Source organism: Aegilops tauschii, chromosome 6 (genome assembly GCF_002575655.3).
Source record: "Aegilops tauschii subsp. strangulata cultivar AL8/78 chromosome 6, Aet v6.0, whole genome shotgun sequence".
NCBI classification, from domain to species: Eukaryota; Viridiplantae; Streptophyta; class Magnoliopsida; order Poales; family Poaceae; genus Aegilops; species Aegilops tauschii.
This window is the reverse complement of record NC_053040.3, coordinates 63597259-63617054: the sequence shown is the minus strand read 5'-3', so window position 1 is coordinate 63617054 and position 19796 is coordinate 63597259. Positions and strand designations below refer to the sequence as shown.

At 47.8% G+C, this 19796-nt stretch overlaps 1 protein-coding gene across 1 annotated transcript; it reads left to right on the top strand.

Moving 5' to 3' along the window:
* The first annotated feature begins 10948 nt into the window (after positions 1 to 10948).
* LOC109734324 (zinc finger BED domain-containing protein RICESLEEPER 2-like) lies at positions 10949 to 14571 on the top strand. Its single transcript, XM_040393933.3, has 3 exons — positions 10949 to 11281; positions 11620 to 13863; positions 14106 to 14571. Exon 2 carries the CDS (start codon positions 11620 to 11622, stop codon positions 13609 to 13611), a length of 1992 nt encoding a protein of 663 aa, XP_040249867.2. The 5' UTR covers positions 10949 to 11281; the 3' UTR covers positions 13612 to 13863; positions 14106 to 14571.
* Positions 14572 to 19796: the final 5225 nt, after the last annotated feature.

Below are 19796 nucleotides of genomic sequence, written 5' to 3'. Positions count from 1 at the left end.
ATGTGAAAAGGTTTCATCCTGATAAGCTCAAACCCAAATCGGAGAAATGTGTCTTCATAGGATACCCAAAGGAGACAGTTGGGTACACCTTCGATCACAGATCCGAAGGCAAGACATTCGTTGCTAAGAATGGATCCTTTCTAGAGAAGGAGATTTCTCTCGAAAGAAGTGAGTGGGAGGAAAGTAGAACTTGATGAGGTAACTGTACCTGCTCCCTTATTGGAAAGTAGTTCATCATAGAAATCTGTTCCTGTGACTCCTACACCAATTAGTGAGGAAGTTAATGATGATGATCATGTAACTTCAGATCAAGTTAACTACCAAACCTCGTAGGTAAACCAGAGTGAAATCCACACCAGAGTGGTACGGTAATCCTGTTCTGGAGGTCATGTTATTTGACCATGACGAACCTACGAACTATGAGGAAGCGATGATGAGCCCAGATTCCGGGAAATGGCTTGAGGCCATGAAATCTGAGATGAGATCCATGTATGAAGAACAAAGTATGGACTTTGGTTGACTTGCCCGATGATCGGCGAGCCATTGAGATTAAATGGATCTTCAAGAGGAAGACATACGCTGATAGTAGTGTTACTATCTACAAAGCTAGAATTGTCGCAAAAGGTTTTCGACAAGTTCAAGGTGTTGACTACGATAAGAGAGTTTCTCACTCGTATCTATGCTTCAAGTCTGTCTGAATCATGTTAGAAATTGCCGCATTTTATGAAATCTGGCAAATGGATAAACAAAACTACATTCCTTAATGGATTTATTAAAGAAGAGTTGTATATGATGCAACCAGGAGGTTTTGTCAATCCTAAAAGTGCTAACAAAATGTGCAAGCTCCAGCGATCCATCTATGGACTGGTGCAAGCATCTCGGAGTTGGAATATACACTTTGATAAGTTGATCAAAGGATATAGTTTTATACAGACTTGCGGTGAAGCCTGTATTTACAAGAAAATGAGTGGGAGCACTACAACATTTCTGATAAGTATATGTGAATGACATATTGTAGATCGGAAATAATGTAGAATTATTCTGCAAAGCATAAAGGAGTGTTTGAAAGGAGTTTTTCAAAGAAAGACCTCGGTGAAGCTGCTTACATATTGAGCATCAAGATCTATAAAGATAGATCAAGACGCTTGATAAGTTTTTTCAATGAGTACATACCTTAACAAGATTTTGAAATGGTTCACAATGGAACAGTCAAAGAAAGAGTTCTTGCCTGTGTTACAAGGTGTGAAATTGAGTAAAGACTCAAAACCCGACCACGGCAGAAGGTAGAAAGAGAATGAAAGTCATTCCCTATGCCTTGGCCATAGGTTCTATAAAGTATGCCATGCTATGTACCAGATCTATTGTATACCCTACACTGATTTTGGCAAGGGAGTACAATAGTGATCTAGGAGTAGATCACTGGACAGCGGTCAAAATTATCCTTAGTGGAATAAGGATATGTTTCTCGATTATGGAAGTGACAAAAGGTTCGTCGTAAAGGGTTACGTCGATGCAAGTTTTGACACTAATCTAGATGACTCTAAGTCTCGGTCTAGATACATATTGAAAGTGGGAGCAATTAGCTAGAGTAGCTCCGTGCAGAGCATTGTAGACATAAAAACTTGCAAAATACTTACGGATCTGAATGTGACAGACCCGTTGAACTAAAATTATCTCACAATCAAAACATGATCACACCTTAGTACTCTTTGGGTGTTAATCACATAGCGATGTGAACTAGATTATTGACTCTAGTAAACCCTTTGAGTGTTGGTCACATAGAGATGTGAACTATGGGTGTTAATCACATGGTGATGTGAATTATTGATGTTAAACCACATGGCGATGTGAACTAGATTATTGACTCTAGTGCAAGTGGGAGACTGAAGGAAATATGCCCTAGAATCAATAATAAAGTATTATTTATTTCCTTATATCATGATAAATGTTTATTATTCATGCTAGAATTATATTAACCGGAAACATAATACATGTGTGAATACATAGACAAACAGAGTGTCACTAGTTGTCGGGACCCCGATTCCAAGTCACATCGATCTAGCCGGTAACACCTCATATCAGATTGCGGCCTCACGCACGGTATTCCCACGGGTGTCGCCTTACCATGGCCCGGGACCGTTTGCGTCTTTTAGCTCACGTATATGATAGTGTCGCTAGCATCCATATGACAGAGAACCCGGGCCGACATGACTAGTCGTGAACCCAAAGTGGCACTAACTTACGGGGACAGGCATACATGAATCAACATCGAACGTGTCGGTCAGCAGCGTGCGAATCTGGGCTGTAGCACTGGGCTAACAGGACTCCGGGAACCCGGGCTGTAGCAGGCTAGGCAGGACTCCGGATGTCACCGCGTGACATTTCCCCGAAGGGACAGACACAGGAACAATATGAAACACATGCCGGCCAGTCAAGTGTCCAGAGCAGTAGTGCTGGGCTAGCAGGACTCCGGTGAACCGGGCTGTAGCGGACTACTATGGCTCAAGGAGGCACTAGACTACATTTCCCCATAAGAGAGGCTGCTAAGGATAGACAACTAGATTGTCGGATCCCACACATACCAAGCATTTCAATCATACACACAATATGCTCGATATGTGCAAATACAACATGGCATCACAACAAGACTCTACGACTCAGAGTATTTATTCATTAGGCTCCGAAGAGCCAGATATTACAAACATGGGTCTCATGACCCAACATTCAGAGCATACAAGTCAAAGCACATGCGGAAGCTTAACATGTCTGAGTACAGACATCTACAAATGGAAAAGGCTGAGAAGCCTGACTATTTACTAGATCCTGCCGAGGGCACAAGATCGTAGCTGAGGTATCAAGCTAAACGTCGAAGTCCACACGGAACTACTAGCGAGACTGACGTCTCTCTGCAAAACATAAAATAGGCAAACGTGAGTACAAATGTACCCAGCAAGACTTACATCAGAACTATCTACATATGCATCGGTATCAACAAAGGGGGGTGGTGGAGTTTAACTGCAGCAAACCAGCTTTGACTCGGTGGCTATCCTAAACTATGACTGCAAGTAACTCTTTTGAGGTGGCGCACACGAGTCCACATATTCACCATATCAATACACCACTATGGATCTGCTCCCGTCTCCCTACGAGAACACCATCCATAGCACTCACGCTTATCTTGCGCATTTTAGAGTATCCACTTTCACTTGTCTATGAACTGTACAGGCAACCCAGAAGTCCTTTACCGTGGACACGGCTATTCGAATAGATCATATTAACCCTGCAGGGGTGTACTTCGTCACACACGCTCTCGCCACTTACCACCATGTACACCTCGTGTACCTCGGCAACCTTCAAGCGGAAGCCTGGCGAGGGAGTCGGCCACGACCTGACTAACCACACAAGTCTCTAGTCCAGGTTTATCGCCTATTCGGGTTCCATCCGCAAGGAGATCCGGCCGGGGTGTCGCTCATGGCCCCAAACGATGTGAACAGGGTTCCCAAGCCCACCTCGACGGATGGATCTACGCTTGGTACACCATGCCACGGTGCCTAGTCTGTCCCAAGCCCACCTGTACCGGGTACCACTTGGTAGACTACTAACACAACCTACAAACACCAGAAACTAGTTGCAACTCCTGGACAGAGATCGAGGCGGTTAATAAGCCGAGAGGGGTCGAGTTACCGGAACCCAATGTGTGGTAGTAACTGTTCATGGATCACAAACACAGAACTCAGTTCCTGAGGACGGTTTCAATGAGACAACCCACCATGTACTCCTACATGGCCTCTCACCGCTACCTTTACCAAATCGTGTTCACACACTTAGCTCTCAACAGTAGGACATGTGCACCATATTCCAATTCATTCCCGATGAATCAGACCTGACACAACTCTAAGCAATAGCAGGCATGACAAACAAGCATGAATGAGTAGGCACATCAGGGCTCAAACAACTCCTACTCATGCTAGTGGGTTTCATCTATTTACTGTGGCAATGACAGGTCATGCAGAGGAAAGGGGTTCAACTACCGCAGCATGTAACAGTTGAAACGTTGTTGTCCTAATGCAGTAAAAGAGAGCAGGAGCGAGAGAGTGGGATTGTATCGGAATGAGCAAGGGGGTTTGCTTGCCTGGCACTTCTGAAGATAGCATTGAGTCTTCATTAGTGTCAACGATCACAACGCCGGAACATCGTCTACCGGGGGGACAAATACCGGCAACAGAGAAGAAATCAATCAATGCAATGCACAATATGATGCATGATCATGACATGGAAATATGCTGTGAATTGACCTAATGCAGCTAGCAACAAGTGCAAGGGAGTCCATTTGAACCAAATGCAAACTCTAGTTTGAGCATTTAAAATGCCATTTGAATGTTTTCACTTATACAGCAGGTATAAGTTGGTTTTTCATGCATGAAAGTAGCATAAATGGATAGATTGGATTTTTCTGATAATTTTTCATATATAAATTATTTGATTTGGAGCTACGGTTGAATTTCTATGGGTTTTTTGAAGTTTTAAACATTTTCTGGAATTTTCAGATTTATTACTAAATAAGAAAATCCCAGCAAATGTATTTATGACGTCAGCAGTGTGTCATAGCGACGTCAGCAGTCAACCACGGTCAAACCTGACGGTGGGACCCGCATGTCATTGAGACAGTGTTGAACTCCGGTTAACCCCGCGTTGACTCAGCTTTGACCCGTCGTGGGGCCCGGTGTCAGTGACACTGGGTTAAACTAACCATGGGGTTAGTGGCTAACCTAATCTGCCACGTCACCTAGCCGGCGTTTAGCCGCCGGTGCTAATCAGGACGCGGCGGCGCTCCTCGTCTGGCCATCTCCGGCGATGAGAGCTCGCGTGGCTGGGCGCGTTGGAACCGGAGCAAGGAGGCGCGTAGGTTGGTGGCCTCAGGCGATGCTAGGGTGGCCGGGAACGTCGACGGCGTCGAGTTCCGCGGCGGCGCAGCTGCGGCTTGCACGGGTGCGAGGGCCACGGTGCACGAGCGGGCGACCTAAGGCGCGCTACGGGTTCCTGGAGAAACCCGGAGCACGACTCCATGCTTGGGTTGGTCGGGCGGGGCAGCTAGCAGCGGCGAGCTTCACGGCGGCGGCAGCGAGTGCTCGGCCATGGCGGGGATGGGGTTAGAGAGCGGGAACAGAGGGGTGAGCACGGGGGAAGGTGTAGGAGCTCACAAAGATGCGGTAGAGAAGGTCAACGTGCTCGGGGAAGCGTCGGAGGCGACGGATTGACGACGGCGATCTCGGGCGCCCGTCGGTGTAGATGATGATGATGGCGTCACTGCAGTGCTTCCCGGCTTGCTTGGCTCGGTAGAGGTGACGAGGACGACGTCACGGAGCTCATGGGCACGTCGGAGGGGCGAGGGGGTGGCTGTGGCTACGGTGGTGCTCGTCGGCGGCGACGGCTGCGCTCGGCGCGGGTGAGAGGAAGGGGGCAGAGGGGAGAGAGCCACGGGGAGAGTGAGAGAGGGCCAGAGGGGTTGCGTGGCGCCCTTAGCCAGCTCCAGGCGGTCGGCGGCAAGCAGGAGGTGGCGAGCTACGGGCACGCGCGCGTCGGGCACGCGCTCCTCGTCCGATTGGCGCGAGGTGGAAGACGACTGGCACTTGCCAGGTGGGCTGGGCTGGCTGGAGGAGCTGGGCCAGGTAAGTGGCCCAGGTAGGTTTCCTTTCTCTCTCTTTTTTTATTTGTTTCTGTTTTCTAATATTCTGTAGTCTTTAGGGCTTTATTAAAAATACTTAGACACTTCCAAAAATCATGAAACTACTCATGATCACTGTTGGGAATATATCCTACAGTAAACATTTTAGTTTATGATTATTTGAGCATTTAAAATATTTAATAGCATTTAAATGCCCAAATGCAAATAGAGTATGATTTAATCCAGAGCCCAAATATGTCATGGAAAAATGTGCAGCACCTCTGGTTATTGTTTCCAACATTTTCCAGAAATGATGAACATTTTTGAAAGCCATTTGGAAACACTGAGAATATTTTAGTTGAGCCTAGTGAATTCCTTTGATGCTAGGGTTTATGCAATCCCCATTTCAATTTTCTGCAAAATTCAAACATGATGCACACCTGAAGCTAGCCTAGTGCAATACGAGAAGCTAGGGATGTGACACTAGTATGCCTCTACTTGACTAGCTCGTTAATCAAAGATGGTTATGTTTCCTAGCCACAGATATGAGTTGTCATTTGATTAACGGTATCACCTCATTAGGAGAATGACGTGATTGACTTGACCCATTCCGTTAGCTTAGCACCTGATCGTTTAGTATGTTGCTATTGCTTTCTTCATGACTTATACATGTTCCTATGACTATGAGATTATGCAACTCCCGTTTACCGGAGGAACACTTTGTGTGCTACCAAACGTCACAACGTAAATGGGTGACTATAAAGGTGCTCTACAGGTGTCTCCAAAGGTACTTGTTGGGTTGGCGTATTTCGAGATTAGGATTTGTCACTCCGATTGTCGGAGAGGTATCTCTGGGCCCACTCGGTAATGCACATCACTATAAGCCTTGCAAGCATTGTGACTAATGAGTTAGTTGCGGGATGATGTATTACGGAACGAGTAAAGAGACTTGCCAGTAACGGGATTGAACTAGGTATCGAGATACCGACGATCAAATCTCGGGCAAGTAACATACCGATGACAAAGGGAACAACGTATGTTGTTATGCGGTCTGACCGATAAAGATCTTCGTAGAATATGTGGGAACCAATATGAGCATCCAGGTTCCGCTATTGGTTATTGACCGGAGAGGTGTCTCGGTCATGTCTACATAGTTCTCGAACCCGTAGGGTCCGCACGCTTAACGTTATGATGACAGTTTTATTATGAGTTTATGTACGTTGATGTACCGAAGGAGTTCGGAGTCCCGGATGAGATCGGGGACATGATGAGGAGTCTCGAAATGGTCGAGACATAAAGATCGATATATTGGACGACTATATTCGGACTTCGGAAAGGTTCCGAGTGATTCGGGTATTTTTCGGAGTACCGGAGAGTTACGGGAATTCGTATTGGGCCTTAATGGGCCATACGGGAAAGGAGAGAAAGACCCCAAAGGGTGGCCGCACCCCTCCCCATGGGCTAGTCCGAATTGGACTAGGGAGGGGGGGCGCCCCCTTCCTTCTTTCTCCTTCCCCCTTCCCTTCTCCTACTCCCACAAGGAAAGGAGGAGTCCTACTCCCGGTGGGAGTAGGACTCCCCCCTTGGGCGCGCCACCTCCCCTTGGCCGGCCCTCTCCTCCTTGCTCCTTTATATACAGGGGCAGGGGGCACCCCAAGGACACACAATTGATATACGATATTTTAGCCGTGTGCGGTGCCCCCCTCCACCATATTACACCTTGATAATACCGTTGCGGAGCTTAGGCGAAGCCCTGCGTAGGTGGAACATCATCATCGTCACCATGCAGTAGTGCTGACGAAACTCTCCCTCAACACTCGGCTGGATCGAAGTTCGAGGGACGTCATCGAGCTGAACGTGTGCTGAACTCGGAGGTGCCGTACGTTCGGTACTTGATCGGTCGGATCGTGAAGATGTACGACTACATCAACCGCGTTGTGATAACGCTTCCGCTGTCGGTCTACGAGGGTACGTGGACAACACTCTCCCCTCTCGTTGCTATGCATCACCATGATCTTGCGTGTGCGTAGGAATTTTTTTGAAATTACTACGTTCCCAACATATACGCCGGTCAAATTATTCATCATGTCCACACATTGAATTGACGTGACAACACGCTGTGCGTGAGGTGACACAAGAATCTCGGCGGCGTGTTCGGGTATTCTGGACTTCAGATTTGGAGTACCACTTATTTGTCGAAATCTTTCATCATTCACTTAAAACAGTCGATTGATCATACATTGAGTACCATATAACTGGAATTACCGATGCAAGTCGAAGAAGGATTGGCCGGTGCTGCCGGCTGGCGTCAAGTTTGATCCCACGGATCAGGAGCTGATCGAGCACCTTGAGGCCAAAGTGAGTGCTGACAGCGCGAGATTTCAGTCTCTCATCGATTTGTTCATACCAACCATCGACAGCGAGCACGGCATATGCTACACCCAACCTGAGAAACTTCCAGGTAAGACACCGATCGGCCGTCTACTTGCACAAACATATTCCTTTGTTTATAGCTCTATTTTTCTTTTTAGACGCAGACCTGGTGAAGCAATTACAATTTTACAGTTAATAAAAAGTGAAACAAGTGACTGCAACATGCCAAAGATGTTATGAAAATGCCAACTAGGTACACTAAAACCTGTATTCCACAATACTGCAGGTATCACACTGAGTGGCCTAAGGAAGCATTTCTTCCAGCGCAATTCCAGGGCATTCAAAAGGGGCACGTGGACGCGTCGCAAGATACAGTCGGAGTGCGGCATGCACGCGATGTGGCACAAGACCGGCAATACCTTGCCGGTGATGGTCAACGGCCGGCAGACGGGCAGCAAAAAAGGTTCTGGTGCTGCACACCAACAAGAACTTCGACCAGCAGAGGACCAACTAGGTGATGCACCAGTACCACCTCGGGGACCTGGAGCAAGAGAAGTAGCGGGAGCTGGTCCTCTGCAAGATTTCCTACCAGACGAACACTAGGGCCAGGAGTAAAAAGGTTATAAGTTAGTTTGGTATTGGTAGTTGTACTACCTTGTCGTCCGCAAGTTGGTATTGTTGTTAACGATCTTTTGGTATGAACTTGCATTTGCTTCCAACCATCATGCCGAGGGTCAACGTGGATATAAAGCTGAATCATTTGTTTCAAAACGAATTTTCAGGCACCTGATTTTTATGTGATGGGTAGCATAAGCACCCGCCGTTCGAATTCCAAGTTCTCCAATTTTTTTGAAACAAGTGCATGCACTTATTATCACGATAAAAAATAATATCCGTGCTGCATCCCAGTTATCAATCTGTACTTGCAGAATTCTCTTGTTTATTGAGCACGTATATTGTTTTTTCAGGTCGAGCAAGTTTCAACTGGGCTGTAGACTGCCCAGGGTTGGTTTTGTTTTTAACAGGCCCAGCCCATGACGACAACGGGGCACAAAGATCCAGCAGGTATCTACTGGCCTCTGGCCCGCCAGCGTTAGTTATATTTTGTCTTACAACATCCGCAGGCAGTTTTTTTTACTGAATCAAACACACAACCCAGTTCTATTTTCCTCTTGAAACGCATGTCCTACATCCGTTTTCTAATCTCTACCTATAGTTTTACTAGTTCATATACACGTATCATTATATTTAAAACACATAAAATTCCCTTTTCATATTTACATCCTTATTTTTGTTGTTTTTTCCCACCCAGCGCTGATTTTTTTACCACTGGTTTCCCTTAAACCAACTCAATTGCCCCACGTCTTATTTTCTTACAAAAACAAAATGATTTTTTTGGCAAATCAATAAGTTCTTAAAAAAATGTTTATCATTTCGGGATTACAACAGTTCGGACTCCACCGAAATATGCAAAATAAGGTTGAACTTTTTGACCGTGGTCCTGGGCAGAAAATGGGCTGTAATAAATTACTTAAGAATTAGCAAATGGGCTGCAAATTATAAAAAATAGCAAATGGGCTTTATGTTGTCTGCCACAGATTTGGAGGCTGACTTGTGGGCCTACTAAGTTCATGCGTACACAAGGTTTCTCAAAAAAGAAACTTAGTCAACAATCGACTCTATCAGCGTCAGACCGTTAGATGTCAATCTAACGGCAATCATGCTTCTTCAGTCTTTGATCTTCCTGCCCCAGCCGCCCAAACCAGCACCGTCCGAACCGCCTGCTCTCGCCTCCCGTGGCTGGCAGTGCTGCCGGGCAGGCCTCACGGCCCCATCATACTCGCATCCCTGGCCTGTCTATCCCTCTACTCACCTACACCTCCTGTTATTTTCCGGCGACGGCAGCCGAACCAGTCAACCCTCGTACTCTCCACCGCGTGGGCAGCCACTGTCGTGTCTTCCCCGGCTCCGCGTCGTTCCCTTCGTAGGCCTCGCCATCGACCACCGCCCTGGTGCTCTCGGCACGGCGTGGTCAACGATGTCCATCCAACGGCCGTAGTGCTTCTTCAACCTCTGGTCTTCTTGCCCCAGCCGCCCAAAGCAGCGCCGGTCGTGCCGCATGCTCCTGCCTCCCGTGGCCGGCTGTGCTGCCGCGGAGGCCTCACTGTCCCCATACTACTCCCACCGCTGGCCAGGCCATCCCTCCACTCACCCACTCCCCCTGTTATTCTGTGGCGACGGCAGCCTCACACCGCAGCCGAACCAGTGAACCCTCGTACTCCTCTGCGCGTGGGCATCCACTGCCGCGTCTTCCCCGGCTCCGCGTTGTCCCCTTCCTAGGCCTCGCCGTCGTCCACCGCCGTGGTGCTCTCGGCGCGGCGTGGTCAATGTGGTCAACGACCGACTTCCATCGGAAAAGTACTGTACGTGGAGAGGCTGACAGCTGGGTCCACGACAGCCGCAAGGAAGTGCCTCCTTATTATGCGCAAAATAATTATTCCTCCACCTGACAGCAGGGACCCACCGGACGGGCCACCAGTATTTCACGGAAAAAACATTTCCCCCTGACTGCTGGGACCCACCGGACGGGCCACCGTATTTCGCAAAAAAAAACGTTTGCCCCTGACTGCTGGGACTCGCCCCGGGCATAAAAACCGAAGACCGAAGACCGAACCCGAAAAGACCGAGACCGAACCCGAAATGACCGAACTAAATAAGACCGAATAAAAAATGGTCTGCACTACTGTATGATCGAACTAGTTACGGTCTGATCGGTCATCTGATGTTGTGGACCGAATAGCCCGTATAGACCGAATTTAGAAAAGCCCATCTGGCCAGCCCAAGGTCACAAGCGAGATAACACACAAACACACCTCGTCCTCACCTCACGATGCAATCGATTCACAGAACCTAGCCGCCGCCCACTTTTGCACAATTCCTCTTTTCTCTCCCACCACGAACCCTAGCCGCCGTCCCTCGCGGTGGCGTGATGCCGTGAGCCGTCAGCCGTGACCGAGGAGCGCCGCGCGCCTCTGACCGATGAGCGACGAGGACCGGCGCCCTGAGCTGCTGCCCTGACCGGTGACGACGAGCCGACCACCATCCGCGACCACCGTGCCCCTTGCGTCGCGCCGCCAAGCCCGACCCTCTTTCGTCGCTCCACTGCCAGTGACGGGGACATCCGCCGACGGTGCTCCATCTCCTGGCTGCTGCAGTTCGTCACCACCTCTCGTCCTCTTTGAGGTTGGTGCTGGGTCGTCGCCTGCTGTTCTTCCGGTGTTGTACCTTGCAGCTGAATCCTGAAGGCGAGCAAGATACTTCATCTCTCTATGTGCATATGTGATGTCTAGTTTGTCATTCTTTTATGTGAATCAATTATATTGTTCAAGTTCTGTGATGTTCAAATTAAGGTTGATATAGTGGCTTGCCTTTTTTGGCTTGTATATATTCACGACAGATTCGTGCCATGCTGCTTTATGTACTAACTAGGCTATAAGTAGTATCTTTTTGTTAGTTTGTATGTTCCTGTGTACCATTAGATGAAGAAATGGTTCAGTAACGAGTAACCTGTTTTTTTGTAGATGCTTTCTATACTGGAATCTGAACATGATGAGGGATTGAAGGACAAAGATGATGCATTTATGAGTGTAGATGCAGAGGTAGATGCAGAAGCAGATGCAGAAGCAGCGGCTGCAGAAGCAGGAGACGAATCATTCTTACGTAGCATCATTGAAGATGAAGATGCCGAAGCAAAAGTTGGTGAAGGTGCCAATCCAGAAGCTGCTCAAGATGACAAGCCAAAAGGACGGAAGCAAATGGCGTCAAGATCACAAATCTGGGAGCATTTTACCAAAGTTTTTGATGACAAGGGGTTAGTAAAGGAAGGAAAATGCAAGTATTGTGACCGACCAATTCAAGCTACTACATCAATCAATGGAACAACAGCAATGCGCAGGCACTTTGGTACATGCAAGCGCAGTCCGAATAAGAAAATGGATCCAAATCAGACCACTTTGCAAGCAACTCCAGGAGATGGCATCAATACTTGGAGATATGATGCAGAAAAAGTTAGGAAGGCATTTGCTATGATGGTCATAGAGGATGAACTGCCTTTTGCATTTGGTGAGAAATCTGGATTCAGAAAGTTCATTTCAGTCGCTTGCCCCCGCTTTAGTCCACCATCAAGAAGAACTTGTACTAGGGACACTGTCAAAATCTATCTAGATGAGAAATGCAAGTTGAAAAAGTTTTTCAAAGAGAATTGTGGAAGTGTGTGTGTAACCACTGATTGTTGGACTTCTCAGCAGCAAGATGGCTATATGGTAGTGACTGCACACTTCATTGATGAAGAGTGGAAGTATCATAAGAAGATTATTAATTTCATTATGGTGAAGGGCCACAAAGGGAAGGATCTTGGGAAGAACTTGCGGAGATGTTTGATGGAATGGGGGCTAGAGAGAGTTATGACAGTCACCGTGGATAATGCAAGCAATAATGATGGCTGCATTGTTCACTTGAGAAAGTGCATGGTTGAGGCCAAAACTAGCATAGCTGCTGGAAAGTTTTTGCATATGAGATGTGCGGCACATATTGTCAACCTTATTGTACAAGATGGCCTAAAAGAAGTTGAACTTTCAATCAAACGTGTCCGAGCTGCTGTGCGATACATCAAGAATGGGACTTCTCGGTTGGTAAAATTCAAAGAGCTAGCATTGGAAGAAAAAGTTAAGAGCAAAGCATTCTTGAACCTAGATGTATGCACTCGGTGGAACTCAACTTACATAATGTTGAAGGCTGCCATCACCTACGCGAAGGTGTTTACAAGGTACTGTGAGGATGACCCATTGTATGCGTTGGACTTGTCTGAAGAAAAAGGAGGATTTGGGTATCCAGATGAAATGGATTGGGAAAATGCTAGGAAAATGGCTGCCTTTCTTGCTCATTTTTATGATCTTACTGTTCGTGTGTCATCCTCACTTCATGTCACTTCCAACAACTTTCTTTTCGAGGTTGGCAATATACACATATTGGTTCAAAATTGGATGAGCAGTACAGATCCTTTGCAAAAAGCTATGGCAGAGAGGATGAAAGAAAAGTTTGACAAATACTGGGGGTCTTGGCATGAGAATGAAAAGGTGAAGGATAAGGGTCCTATTGTAAACGAAAGAGGGAAAGGGAAGAAGAAGGAGAAGGAGGAGAAGGAGAAGGAAAATCTCAACTTGCTCATTTTTATTGCTGCAGCTCTTGATCCAAGGTATAAGCTTTCTGATTTCACTAGGCTCACTACTTTGGAAATATTTGGTGTTGAGTCTGGAGAGAAGGTGTGGTATGCTGTCAACAAATGTGTTCGCGAGTTGTTTGAAGAATACCGAGTAAGATTGACTACACCAGAACCAACAACACCAGCCATTAGCCAAGTAACAATAGAAGGAGGAGGAGCAAGTATGATGAAGGAACTAATTGCAAGTAGGTTGAGGCAAAATAATAGTGGAGGAAGTGCAAGTAGTAAATCTGAGCTTGAAAAATACCTTGCTGAAGACTCTGAAGACCCTGACAAAAAATTGACATCCTAGGATGGTGGAAAGAGAATTCATCTAGGTTTCCAATCTTGGCAAATATGGCTCGTGATATTCTTGCTATCCCCATTACAACTGTGGCTTCTGAGTCTGCCTTTAGCACAAGTGGACGCATACTTGATGACTTTAGGACATCTCTAACTCCATTTATGGTGCAAGCTTTAGTTTGTACGCAAGACTAGCTGAGAAGGTCAACAGATCCGGTCGACAACAAGGAGAACTTGGAAGAATTAGAAGTGCTAGAAAAAGGTAAAAAAATCAGCCAACTTGTCAATACATTTGTTTTTTTTATTGTAGAGATATTAATATGCATGACATGCATCAGTACCAAACCAATGCATGGAGAACTTTATATGCATGACTTGACAAACTTCTTCATTAACTAGACCTAGCTAGTAGATCTCAACAAAATCACATTGCATTTGTCACTATCAGTATATCACCATAGCTAGCAGATTATGAAATTTGATTGAATACTTGACTTGTTGTAGAGTTGATTGAAGAATTTGGTGACAAGGTGAAGGGAAAGCGCAAGTTCAATGGTGGTGTTGTTGCTTCTTCCATGGCCAAGTCAAACAAGTGTGCAAGTCGACCAACAAAGTGACATCCACGTCTACTCATGGCTGAACTAAAATGATGTTGAATGTATGTTGTTTTAGTTATCATCTTTTGCTTTTAATTTGTGACTCGAGACTTGAGAATTGAGAACTGAGAGTGAGAGTGTGAGACCTTAATGTTTGTTGTTTGCTGCTGAATTGAAAGCATGTACTAAACTTGATTTGTTTCATGTCAAGTACTAAGTGGTGATGGTGTTTGCTGCTTGTCGACTCCATGGGCTGATCCGCTGATGTTACTGGATCTTCTTACTTTCTGGTGTCAAATATAAATGAGTATGCATGCATGGATCTTGTTGCTGGTGAAGTGGTGATTATATATAGTGCTAATTTTCTATTTAAAGATTTTCATATGGTGTACTGTATTCCATCCAGATTGCATACAAGTGTTACTTGTTTGAATTTTTCTTATGTACACATGCGCCAATTTACAGACATATGTTATCTCTATACACACAGCTTTCTGCACACATGTACCTCTTTACTCTATGTAGTTTGTATACAATTGGTACTGGAAGTAACATAAATCTAGGTTCTAGCATTTAATTTGGTCTATTTGGTCAGGACCGAAGACCGAATAGTAAAGACCGAAGACCGAATAGTGAATAACCGAAAAGACCGAAATTATATCGGTCTTCAATTATGGGAGACCGAAATTTTGAAAGACCGAAAAGACCGGACTGAACAAACCAAAAAAACCAAACGCCCGGGGCTAGCTGGGACCCACCGGACGGACCACCTTATTTTGCGAAAAAAACGTTCCCCCCGCTGTCAGCTCGGACCCACCGGAAGTGCCTCCTTATTACGCACAGAAAAATGAATACTCCCCCTGCTAGCTGGGACCCACCATGGTGGGAGGCTGACTTGTGGGCCTACTAAGTTGACGGGGACGGAGGGCTTTGTCAACTTAGTCAATATGAACGATTCTAGCTCCAGTGACCGTACGATGTCCATCCAACGGCCGTCGTGCTTCTTCAATCTCTGCTCTTCCTGCTCCAGCCGCTCAAACAAGCGCCCGTGGGACTGCCTGCTCCCTCCTCCCCGCGGCCGGCTCTGCTGCCGCGCAGGCCTCACCGCCCCACCGTACTCCCATAGCTGGCCTAGCCATCCCTCTACTCACCCACACCTGCTGTTATTCTCCAGCGACGGCAGACGAACCAGTAAACCCTCGTACAGTCGTACTCCCCTCCGCGTGGGAAACAACTGCCGAGTCTTCCCTGCCTCCGTGTCGTTCCCTTCCTAGGCCTCGCCGTCGTCCACCGCCTTGGTGCTCTCGGCGCGGCCTGGTCAACGTGGTCAACGACCGACATGCATCTGAAGTGGACTATACGTGGAGAGGCTGACAATTGGGTCCACGGCCGCACGCAAGGAAATGCCTCCTTATTACGCGCAAAATAATGATTCCTCCACCTAACATCAGGGACCCACCGAAAGGGCCTCTGTATTTCACGAAAAAAATGTTACCGCCGCTGACAGCTTGGACCCACCAGCTATATCTTCGCACGCAATGAAGTGCCTCCTTATTACGCACAAAAAAATGAATACTCCCCCTGTTAGCTGGGACCCAGTATAGTGGCAGGCTGACTTGTGGGCCTACTAAGTTGACGGGGACGGAGGGCTTTGTCAACTTAGTCAATATGCACGATTCTAGCTCCAGTGACCGTACGATGTCCATCCAACGGCCGTAGTGCTTCTTCAACCTCTGGTATTCTTGCTCCAGTCGCCCAAACCAGCGCCGGTCGTGCCTCGTGCTCCTGCCTCCTGTGGCCGGCTGCGATGCGGCGGAGGCCTCACCGCCCCCTACTACTCCCACCGCTGGCCAGGCCATCCTCTACTCACCCACACCCCCTGTTATTCTGCGGCGACGGCAGCCTCACACCGCAGCGAACCAGTGAACCCTCGTACTCCTCTATGCGTGGGCATCCACTGCCACGTCTTCCCCGGCTCCGCGTCGTCCCCTTCCTAGGCCTCGCCGTCGTCCACCGCCCTGGTGCTCTCGGCGCGGCGTGGTCAACGTGGTCAAGGAACGGCTTCCATCGGACATGGACTGTACGTGGAGAGGCTGACAGCTGGGTCCACGGCCGCAGCAAGGAAGTGCCTCCTTATTACGTGCAAAATAATTATTCCTCCACCTGACAGCGGGGACCCACCGGACGGGCCACCGTATTTCGCAAAAAAAAACGTTTCCCCTGACTGCTGGGACCCACCAGCTACACCTTCGCACGCAAGGAAGTGCGTCCGGGGAAAAAACAAAACGATTCGCCTCCCTGACTGCTGGGACCCACCAGCTACATCTTCGCACGCAAGGAAGTGCCTGACAGTCGGGACCCACCTGGTCGAAGCGTACGTAGCGTTGTCATTCTGGTCGCGAACGTGTACGTACATATATACTGTTGGATGTAGAGGCGCGCACGTGTCGTAGTAGAGGCGCGTACGTGTCGTAGTAGAGGCGCGCATGTAGCATGTACACGTACGTACAGCGGCCAGGGTGCAAGAAAGAAAATACGGCCACGTATGTGTACATACGGGCGGGGTCTCGAACGCCTACTCGCCCATACGTACGGCCAGGGCTCGTGTACATGGATGGGTCAGAACGGAGAAATAGCGTCGTCGTCGTGTTCATGGGGAGGCAACGGAATGCGTCGTGTTCATGGGGAGGCAACGGAATGCGTCGTGTTCATGGGGAGACAATGGAATGCGTCGTGTTCATCGGGAGGCAACGGAACGCGTGGGAGCCAACCGGCTGGGTCGGAACGGAATGCGTGGTCGTGTTCATCGGGAGGGCTTGGATGGAACAGGCGATGGAAACGAGGCCTAGCGTACCATAGAACGGAGGAAACGAACCTCCTACGGTCGAAACGGGGGTCCTGTTGATCGGGAGGGGTGTGGCGTATCGCAAAACGGAGGAAACAGACCTCCTACGGTCGAAACGGGGGTCCTGTTGATCGGGATGGGTGTGGCGTACCGCAAAATGGACGAAACAGACCTCCTACGGTCGAAATGGGGGTCCTGTTCATCGGGAGGGGTGTGGCGTACCGCAAAACGGGACTCCACGGGATACTGTTCATCTCCACCGTCGACCTCCTCTAGCCTCCACGGGCTACCGTCGACCTCCTCCAGCCTCCACGGGCTCCTATTCATCCAGCCTCCACCGCGCGCTACTCCACCGGCTACTGTTCAACCACCCCTCCACCGTCTACTGTTCATCCAGCCCTCCACACCACGGGGTCCTATTCAACCACCCCTCCACGGGCACCCCTCCACCGTCTACTGTTCATCCAACCCTCCACACCACGGGGTCCTGTTCAACCACCCCTCCACGGGCACCCCTCCACCGTCTACTGTTCATCCAGCCCTCCACACCACGGGGTCCTGTTCAACCACCCCTCCACGGGCACCCCTCCACCATCTACTGTTCATCCAGCCCTCCACACCACGGGGTCCTGTTCATCCAGAGGCAACGCCACCGCTCACTGTTCATCTAACCCCCCCCCCCCCCCCCCGCAACGCTCACTGTTCATCCAATCGATCGGCTTCAGTTAGCAGCAGTAGTGAAGGAATCGCTCGATCGGGTTCAGTTAACAGCCATCGATCGATCGCTCGGGTTCAGTAACGCGTAGCCTGCAGTGCAATCGCTCGGGTTCAGTTAGAGCCCAACGCCTCGCTCGGGTTCAGTTAGAGCCAACGCCTCGCACACACGCGCGTACGTGTATGAGAGAAACGCGCATCACTCGGCCCCCGACCTCCCACCGTAACCGGGAACTCCCCGAAATTTTCCTCGCCCTCGCTTCTACCATGGTTTTTTCCGTCATGGACGGCCCAAAGAATGTCATGCAGCTGCGTCTCCGGCCCGCCCAGGACGAAAAGCCCATTTTCTGTCATGATTTTTTTTCATAGAAGTAGGAGCCCACCACATCTATGATGATATCGGGTTTTGTCACAATTATCGTCATAGAAGTGTCATATGTATGACAGAAAAAAAATTCGTTCGGCCCAAAATGTCACGGATGTGTCTTTTTTTGTAGTGCTCGTTGCTCCGCCGACGTACTTCTTCCTCCTATATATACCCATATACCCTGGAAACATCATATACGGAGCCAAAACCCTATTTCCACCGCCGCAACCTTCTGTACCCGTGAGATCCCATCTTGGGGCCTTTTCCGGCGCTCCGTCGGAGGGGGCATTGATCACGGAGGGCTTCTACATCAACACCATAGCCTCTCCGATGATGTGTGAGTAGTTTACCTCAGACCTTTGGGTCCATAGTTATTAGATAGATGGATTCTTCTCTCTCTTTGGATATCAATACAAAGTTCTCCTCGATTCTCTTGGAGATCTATTTGATGTAACTCTTCTTTTGCGGTGTGTTTGTCGAGATCCGATGAATTGTGGGTTTATGATCCAGATTATCTATGAACAATATTTGAATCTCCTCTGAATTCTTTTATGTATGATTGGTTATCTTTGCAAGTCTCTTTGAATTATCAGTTTGGTTTGGCCTACTAGATTGATCTTTCTTGCAATGGGAGAAGTGCTTAGCTTTGGGTTCAATCTTGCGGTGTCCTTTACCAGTGACAGTAGGGGTAGCAAGGCACGTATTGTATTGTTGCCATCGATGATAAAAAGATGGGGTTTATATCATATTGCATGAGTTTATCCCTCTACATCATGTCATCTTGCTTAAAGCATTACTCTGTTCTTATGAACTTAATACTCTAGATGCATGCTGGATAGCGGTCGATGTGTGGAGTAATAGTAGTAGATGCAGAATCGTTTTGGTCTACTTGTCGCGGACGTGATGCCTATATACATGATCATACCTAGATATTCTCATAACTATGCTCAATTCTATCAATTGCTCGATAGTAATTCGTTTACCCACCGTAATACTTATGCTCTTGAGAGAAGCCACTAGTGAAACCTATGGCCCCCAGGTCTATTTTCCATCATATTAATCTTCCAACACTTAGCTATGTTTATTGCCGTTTATTTTACTTTGCATCTTTACTTTTACTCTTTATCATAAAAATACCAAAAATATTATCTTATCATATCTATCAGATCTCACTCTCGTAAGTGACCGTGAAGGGATTGACAATCCCTTTACCGCGTTGGTTGCAAGGTTCTTATTTGTTTGTGTAGGTGTGTGGGACTCGAGCGTGGTCTCCTACTGGATTGATACCTTGGTTCTCAAAAACGGAGGGAAATGCTTACGCTACTTTACTGCATCACCGTTTCCTCTTCAAGGGAAAACCAACGCAGTGCTCAAGAGGTAGCAGTGGCCCCCAACCAGGTGTCTTCCCAAAATCAAACCTGAGAACTATCCCAAACCAAGAATGTGCCAAATTGGAAAAGGAATTCCTTTGGCCTTCATCACGTCACTCCAAAAATGTGAATCACCGGCTTTTCCAAAGAGCGTGAGAAATGGCTTTGGACCCCACATACTTGTTACGAATGATTTTCTGCCACACTCCATTCTCAATGAGTTGTTTGTATACCCATTTACTCAAAAGAGTGATGTTTTTAATCTCAGGATCCTGAATTCTAAGGCTCCCTTAACTTTTAGGT

Bases quoted from the DNA above. Each gene is read 5' to 3' on its own strand.
- LOC109734324 (XM_040393933.3), top strand. From the start codon at position 11,620: ATGCTTTCTATACTGGAATCTGAACATGATGAGGGATTGAAGGACAAA.